The sequence below is a fragment of the Syngnathus scovelli genome, unplaced genomic scaffold (assembly GCF_024217435.2).
Source record: "Syngnathus scovelli strain Florida unplaced genomic scaffold, RoL_Ssco_1.2 HiC_scaffold_28, whole genome shotgun sequence".
In the NCBI taxonomy this organism is placed as follows: Eukaryota; Metazoa; Chordata; class Actinopteri; order Syngnathiformes; family Syngnathidae; genus Syngnathus; species Syngnathus scovelli.
The window spans coordinates 726970-735605 of NW_026061370.1; the positions used below are offsets into that span (position 1 = coordinate 726970).

Sequence of the window (8636 nt, forward strand, 5' to 3'; positions counted from 1 at the left end):
AACAGAGTCCACTGCATTTGTGTTCCACAGAGAAGGCCTAGTTCGCTCAATGACCTGGACCGCGGTTGCGGCCAGCAGGACGGTGAAATGGAGTTCCTTCAAGTTGTGGAGCAGCGGCACATCATCGACGACTTGTCCAAGGTCTTCAGGCAGGCGACTCGGTGCACGTACGGCAGCGCCGCGCTCGCTCGCTGTCGCCAGGAAACCTTTTCCGTCCAAAGCTTGGCCGGCGGCCGCCATCCAAAAAATTGGCCCCTTAAATTCCGACCTTTCAAGCAGGAGCATTGTGCGCACGCGTTTGAACACGCTTTAGACTTGTTTTGCCGTTTTCAGCAGCTCAAAGCTCCCGTTTTGTCAGCGCCTTTGCCACTCGCTGTGCGCTGAAAACGACGGACTTGCCCGGCTGCTCAGCCCGTCAACCATGAGCCGCGAGCGCGACGTCATTGTCCGTAGGCAGCTAGTGGCAAAATGCACCCTGTTAGAGTTGCGCTCGCTCCAACTTGTTTTGCAAGAACCACACGGGAGACAAGTAAGTTCTTTTGGACACCTGCAGGTGGAGAGTCCATCCGTTGTACGAATGAAGTCTGACTCTCGGCTCCTGCACGAGCATTTTAATTAAGAGAAACAGGGTGGGTGTAAGAGTGGATTGAATAGAGGAAGCCCTTGACCTCTAGTCAAAACATAGCAAGGGGTGTTTTACGACTTTGTGTAGGAAGGGATAAGCGATAGGGATAAATAAGGGATAAATAATATTATTTATTACAGGTCGCAGTCAAAGTCAAAGCAACACAATGATACGATAAAGATAATCTGGAAAACCCTGACACACCCTGTAGTTGTCACTTTTGGAAAAGACGAGCGTCCCTCCAATCATCGCCGGTGACGTGTTTTTCAGGCTCTGGAGACAGGAGCTCATGTCAGAAATGTCATTATGAGTCGCGTTTGTTTCTGCGCCGGAGCCGTTCGTTCCCTTTGCATCCAAAGAATCTCAAAGGCGGATTATTTGTGTCGACAGGAGAGAGATTTGCTGCTACGATACCGACGTCGAGAATCTCTGAGGAGGAACAAAGCGTGAGGTCCTGCAAGGTGAGTCTGTTTGTTTGCGGCTGCTTGGTGTTGCGCAAGATGAAATGGCCTTTTTCTCGCTATCGTTCCTCTCGTCGATTCATCGTGAGGTGTCGCTTCAGTTTGTTCAGAGAGATGTTTGCTTCCGCGCCCGCAGGTCATCGAAACATTTTACGGCTACGACGAAGACGTGTTGGTGGACCCGGACGGATCGTCCTTGTCTTTTCACACCGACAGAACCCCCGACACGGAACCCGAAGAGGTAGCCCGCCATTTCTGCCAGCGTATTGGCACCAAACATTCCTCTTCAGCCTGGAATCGGACTCGTCTTTGCGTCGCGGGTGCTTTGTCGCCGGTCTGACTGATTCTGGTACTAGTGCTGTGTTGCATTGGTGTGTGCATGAAGAGGCGGAGCTTCGCTACCGCCAGCTGACGCAAGAATATCAAGCGCTGCAACGAGCCTACGCTCTGCTAGCCCAGACCAGCGAAGGGGACTACGACGCCGAGAAGGAGATCAAGGTGGCGCCCCTTCCCGCAACCCCCGGCCGGGTCGCAGCCTCCCCGTTCTCACCCAGCCTCGGGTGTTCTCTGGTCTGAAAGGAGGAGGAGGAGCCTCCCTCCTCCTCCTTTCAGACCAGAGAAAAGCTGATGGTAGAAATGGGTCACTATCAAAGCAGAGTAGCAGATCTGGAGTCAGCGCTGAAGCAACAAGGACAGGTAAGCTCATCAATGAGCACACCTTTTTCTCAGACAAAATAGCTACATTCTTCAGTCACTCATCCGTCTGGCATTACTGGACCAACCCCCCCCCCCCCCCGAACGTGGCTGGGAAAATGCGGAGAAAAGCAAATGTCATTTTCCAGTCAACCAAAGAATTTGTGGATGAAAATGACACAACATTCCAAAGCTGTCCACGCGTTTGTCTCTTCTAGAATGTCAAGTGGGTGGAGGAGAAGCAGCTGCTGCGTCAGAGCAATCAGCAGTTGGCCGAAAAGGTGACGGAAAGAAAGGCGCTGGGCGGAGTCGCTTGGCGTCACACCTGTCGGGAAGCCCCGCAGATGAGGTCTGACTGTCTTTTCAGGTCAGGCGGATGGAGGCGGAAGAAGCGCGTCTGAAAGAGCACATCCAGGATATCCGAGACCAAAACGAACTGCTTGAGTTCCGCATCCTGGAGCTGGAGGTGGGAAGACTCGCACAAGCGTGTTGAGGCCAGAGATGTGACGGACGGACGGACGGACGGATGCATGCCTCTGCCTTTCAGGAGAGGGAGTGGCGCTCCCCCGTCTTGAAGTTTCTGCAAGTCCGTTTCCCAGACGGCCTCAGCCCTTTGCAGATCTACTGCGAGGCCGAGGGCGTGAGCGTACGTAAGGCGTCCCTCGCAACCCTAACCTTAACCCGAGGTCCCAGAACACCTTACATTGCTCCTTGCGCCTTTCCCCCGGACATCGTCATCAGTGATCTGATGAAGAAGCTGGACATCCTGGGCTATAACGCCGTAAGTGTATGTCGAACTCCTTATGTTCGCACTCCACGAGACTCGGCGGCTCAAATGTGACTTTTGGAAGGCTTTGCGCTGAAAGAAGCTTGTTGACGCTGTGCCTTTGGGCTCTTGCAGAATCTCACCAACGAGGAGCAGGTGGTCGTGATTCACGCCAGGACCCTTCTCACCCTAGCCGAGAAGGTAACGCGCACGTCCACGCACGCTCTCGCATTCTGCTTATGTGACAGCAGCCTTTCCTCAGTGGTTAGAATACATCAAAGTGACCAAGTCAGCACTTCAACAGAAGATGTTGGACATTGAAAGTGAGAAGGTAGACAGACACGCGACATCAGCCAAGGGGAACTCCGGCAATGTGCCCCAACAATTCTGACCTTGAGCTGTGCTAGGATATGTTCTGCAAGCAGAAGGGCTACCTGGATGAAGAGTTGGACTTCAGGAAGTGTTCCATGGACCAGGCTCATAAGGTAAGCCGCCCTCAAATCTCCCGCCGGACCACTGATGGACGAGGATTGCGGCCCAGAGGATCCTGGAGCTGGAGGCCATGTTGTACGAGGCGCTACCGCAGCGGGACTGCCCCGCCACGGACGGCGAAAAAGCCAGCCACGCTGGCGTGAATGACGTGCTGACGGCGGATCAGAGAGAAGAGCTTAGGAGCGCCGTGGACCAATGGAAGCGAGCCCTGATGTGCGAGTTGAGGGAGCGCGACGCTTGCATCCTCCAAGAGAGAATGGATCTGCTGCACAGCGCGCAACAGGTAAGGGCCCAAAGCCAGCCCGGCACTTACTTGCACGCTTACTGGCTTTTGAATGCCACTTTCCATTTGTCCGTCCTAGAGGAACAAAGAGCTGAAAGAATTCATCGAAGCTCAGAAGAGACAAATCAAACAATTGGAGGAGAAGTTTCTGTTTCTCTTTCTATTCTTCTCCTTGGCCTTCATTCTGTGGCCCTAACACCAGCTGGTGAGTGAGCTCCAGCGGCACCGCACTCGACACCTCCGATACACTGCCAGCCGGTCTCAGACGTTGGCAGACGCTCCGATGCCAACGTATACCCCCCGCCACGGTGACAGAGGCACCGCGTCACACCGGCGCTCATCCAATCAGAAGGCAGGAAAAGCAAATTCACATGCAGGGCACTTTTGAACCAGAAGAGAGCGCCACAAAAAACGGTTGTTGCCCCAAACGCGCACTAAAAAGGGTCAGAATAACAAGAGTCCCACTGGCCAGCCGGGGCCACCCGTCCAGCTGTTTCTTCAGGGGGGAAAAAAATTGGAGTCACCGGTGAGTACATTTTGCATTTAGCTCTGCTTTTCTGCTTCTGTCTTCAAGTGTGTGGCATCCTGCGATCAAAGATTCAGCCAACCCCAAAGCGGTTGACCTCAACGTCCCACCACCATGCCTACCAGAGCAGGTGACGTGATGCTTTGGACATCCTTCCGTCTCAGATGCCCAAAAGTACTCTTTGCCACATCTGCGGCAATACGGTGTCTTTTCAAAGGTGCAAATAAATCCAGCGTGGGCGGAACACGCACGTCTTCGGTTTTTCCCGCTTTGTTTGTGTGACAGCTGTTGTGAAAATTTTATACAAATAAAGTTGTATAGTACAGGTTTGGCCAAGCCGCAACTCCCGAACCGCATGCGGCTCTTTTATGTTCATATCAACATTTGTGTGTGTGTGTGTGTGGGGGGGTTGTGCGTGTTGGCTTCACTTGAGTTCAATTTGGTATTTTGGTCAAAAGCGCATGTGGTGAAATTCCACAAAGTAGGATGGGCAAACACATTTCTTTAAACTATGAGTGTCAATTGGGCTCTCGAAATGGCAGGGAAAAGATGCACAGCAAAACGAAAATACGTAGATGAACACAGGACGTTTTAATCAGAGTGGGAAAGTTTCTATTTTTTGTTGAACGTGATGGCAAACCATTCTGCCTGATATGTCAGACCTCAGCGCATTTCAAAGATTCAAATCTTCAGCGCCATGCACTTCAGCTCACTCCATGATAACATTGATCAGGCGTCGAACCCGCAACATCATGCTGAAGAGGTGGCCATGCTAACCAGTGCGCCATTATGTCAACGCATAATAACTGTAAGTCTACTGATCAAAACAGCGGTTACTATATGACGTCGCTACGTCGTGGTCACGTGACGCAGACAAGACGTCAATGGACGTGGGCAGAGTTAACTTGTTTAAAAGGGAGTGGGCAGAAGAAATATTTAATTTATTTAAATCTATTTTGAGTGCACACCATTATGCCAATGCATAACAACTGTAAATCTACTAAACAAAACAGCGGTTGCTATATGACATCTGCCACGTCGTGGTCACGTGACATACGTGACGTCGATGGGCGTAACTTTCGCCGGAATTCAAATCCGCGGGGAGAGTTAACTTGTTTAAAAGAGAGTGGGCAGAAGAATTATTTAATTTATTTAAATCTATTTGGTGTGTGCGCCATTATGTCAATGCATAACAACTGTAAGTCTACTAAACAAAACAGCGGTTGCTATATGACGTCTGCCACGTCGTGGTCACGTGACGCGGACGTGACGTCGACGCCTACTTTACATCCCACCGATCACAGGACCCCTCGGCTGCATAACCGTGCCCCCTTCCCAACCAATCGGATTTGCTATACGCGAAAACGACGCCAATGGAAAGAGCTTCCGCCCAAATTTAAATCCGTGGGCGTGGCTCGCAGCAGGAAGTAGGAAAACGGCGGCGATGTTGACAAAGACACAGCGGATGGTAACATACGACTAACAAGAGAAATATTTTTATTTTCTGCTTGCAACTGGACCGTCCAGAGCGTACACGGTAAGTACAACTCATCGTTTTTAAAAAGAAGTACTTTTGTTGCCCTGAAAAGCGAGTGAGCGTGGCGTTTGTGGGGGACGTCGAATTTCGACGATTCTTTCTGGTCAACGGTTGTAAATGATTGTGTTGATTAAAAAAGAAAACTTGATGTAACTCTACTTTTAACTGCCGTTTCAGATAGATTTGGAATTGCATCACATCCAATTTTGCCTAGAGCGTACACGGTAAGTAACACTCATTGTGTTTAAGGAGATTTACGTTTGTAATAGCAGAAGTGTAGCCGCGTTGCGTTGTACGTGTGAAAATTGGTCGAGGCGAAATGTTAATGTTTAATTTCATTCCTTTAGGTTCCACGGTGTTTGTTGGCTGCAAGTTTTCCACTGCAAGAAGAGGCTCGTATCATTGACCAGGAGCGAGCTACAATGGTGAGTAGCCATAACATTTATGTTAAACACTTCCTATTTCATGTCTAACAGTACTTGATTTAACAAATAACCATAAATAAATACAGTGTGGGCACTGAAGTTAACATATGTGATTATACTGCCTAATCTGTCACCGAGTAGATTGTTGCAAAGTAATATAAGATCCAAAGTTGTAATTCAGAATAGTTTTCAAAAGAAGGCCATTAGAATTATATACAAGTCTGATTACCCTGAACAAGCTATTAATTAAATCACAAATTCTTCAATTCAAAGATTTGGTAGATTATCAGACAAATAATGTCTAACAGTAATTGATTTAACACATCACGATAAGTAGATTGAGTGTGGGCACTCTCAAGTTAACATATGTGATTATACTGCCTAATCTGTTACAGAGTATGTTGTTGCCAAGTAATGTAGAATAGATCCAAAGTAGTAATCCAGAATAGTTTTGAAGAGGCCATTAGAATGATAAACAAATCTGATTACCTTGAACATAATAACAAGCTAAGTGTTTAATATGTCCTATAAAGTCAAAATTGGGCACCATCATGTGGTGAAATTTGGAATTGCATCACATCCAATTTTGCCTGGGAACAAACAGATTACATAAATCTTAGTTTTTAATAAACCACTCCTTCTCAAACAAGTAAACTCTGCGCATTTTGCGCAGTAGATGTTCTGTTAATATCTAGTATTTATACAAAGTCATAATTTAAATTGCTTTCAACCTTCATTCATCGGTTCAACCAACATTACTCGCTCTTATTACCAACTAAGCGTTTAATACTTCCTATCAGGTCTCAAATCGAGATTTGGCAAAATACAATTTCAGCAAATCCAATTTTGCCAGGGAACAAAAATAGATTAAATAAACTAAATAAGTCCTCTTCCCATTAAATAAATCAGAAAAGTCTGTCTTGTAACCAGTCCTCTTCAAACAAGTAAAGTCTGCCCATTTTGTGCCGTAGATTTTGTGTCTATGCCTAGTATTTAAACAAAATCATAATTTAAACAACTTCTTTCCTTCATTCACTTTGGAAATTTGGAATTGCAGCAAATCGAATTTTGCCAGGGAACAAAAATAGATCAATTAAACTAAATAAGTCTTCTTCCCATTAAATAAATTAAAAAAGTCTGTCTTGTAACCAGTCCTTTTCAAACAAGTAAAGTCTGCCCATTTTGTGCCGTCGATTTTGTGTTTATGCCTAGTATTTATACAAAATCATAATTTAAAGGACTTCATTCCTTCATTCACTTTGGAAATTTGGAATTGCAGCACATCAAATTTTGCCTGGGAAGAAAAGTAGATTAAATAAATTTAATAAGTCTTACTACTTCCCATTAAATAAATTAAATACGTCTTACTCGTTTCCACTCCTTTTCAAAACAGTAGTTTAAAACGAGGGCCCTTCACTCAATCTTTAACCTCAACCCCGCACGTTGTGTTGTATCTGTGAATGTTGGTTGTGGCCAAATGATAGTTTTCTTTCATTCGTTTAGGTTCCAAGAAAACTTGATGTAACTCTACTTTTAACTGCCGTTTCAGATAAGCGGGTATTACGTCGCAGTCATGTGCCGCGGATATGACGTAATTGCCGGAACCTCCGCCAAAATTCAAATCTGTTGGCGCGATGGCCGTGAGCCACTGAGCAGCGACGATTATCAACAGAAATATCTTTATTTTCTGCTTGCAACTGGACCGTCTAGAGCGTACACGGTAAGTAACACTCATTGTGTTTAAGGAGATTTACGTTTGTAATAGCAGAAGTGTAGCCGCGTTGCGTTGTACGTGTGAAAATTGGTCGAGGCGAAATGTTAATGTTTAATTTCATTCCTTTAGGTTCCACGGTGTTTGTTGGCTGCAAGTTTTCCACTGCAAGAAGAGGCTCGTATCATTGACCAGGAGCGAGCTACAATGGTGAGTAGCCATTACATTTATGTTAAACACTTCCTATTTCATGTCTAACAGTACTTGATTTAACAAATAACCATAAATAAATACAGTGTGGGCACTGAAGTTAACATATGTGATTATACTGCCTAATCTGTCACCGAGTAGATTGTTGCAAAGTAATATAAGATCCAAAGTTGTAATTCAGAATAGTTTTCAAAAGAAGGCCATTAGAATTATATACAAGTCTGATTACCCTGAACATAACAACAAGCTATTAATTAAATCACAAATTCTTCAATTCAAAGATTTGGTAGATTATCAGACAAATAATGTCTAACAGTAATTGATTTAACACATCACGATAAGTAGATTGAGTGTGGGCACTCTCAAGTTAACATATATGATTATACTGCCTAATCTGTTACAGAGTATGTTGTTGCCAAGTAATGTAGAATAGATCCAAAGTAGTAATCCAGAATAGTTTTGAAGAGGCCATTAGAATAATAAACAAATCTGATTACCTTGAGGCGGCTCGGTGGCGCACTGGGTAGCACGTCCGCCTCACAGTTAGGAGGGTGCGGGTTCGATCCCACCTCCGGCCCTCCCTGTGCGGAGTTTGCATGTTCTCCCCGAGCCCGCGTGGGTTTTCTCCGGGCACTCCGGTTTCCTCCCACATCCCAAAAACATGCTTGGTAGGCCGATTGATCACTCCAAATTGTCCCTAGGTGTGAGTGCGTGTGCGAATGGTTGTTTGTCTCTGTGTGCCCTGCGATTGGCTGGCAACCGGTTCAGGGTGTCCCCCGCCTACTGCCCGATGACGGCTGGGATAGGCTCCAGCACGCCCGCGACCCCCGTGGGGACTAAGCGGTTCAGAAAATGGATGGATGGATGATTACCTTGAACATAATAACAAGCTAAGTGTTTAATATGT

General features: G+C 46.5%; 1 protein-coding gene across 1 annotated transcript; it reads left to right on the forward strand.

Moving 5' to 3' along the window:
• The first annotated feature begins 2866 nt into the window (after window positions 1-2866).
• LOC137839950 (janus kinase and microtubule-interacting protein 3-like) lies at window positions 2867-3932 on the forward strand. The gene is made up of 2 exons (XM_068649765.1): window positions 2867-3320; window positions 3400-3932. Exons 1-2 carry the CDS (start codon window positions 3108-3110, stop codon window positions 3514-3516), a joined length of 330 nt encoding a protein of 109 aa, XP_068505866.1. The 5' UTR covers window positions 2867-3107; the 3' UTR covers window positions 3517-3932.
• The last annotated feature ends 4704 nt before the right edge of the window (window positions 3933-8636 follow it).

Bases quoted from the DNA above. Each gene is read 5' to 3' on its own strand.
- LOC137839950 (XM_068649765.1), top strand. From the start codon at position 3,108: ATGTTGTACGAGGCGCTACCGCAGCGGGACTGCCCCGCCACGGACGGC. The intron at 3,321-3,399 runs GTAAGGGCCCAA...TGTCCGTCCTAG, and splicing joins TGCTGCACAGCGCGCAACAG to AGGAACAAAGAGCTGAAAGA.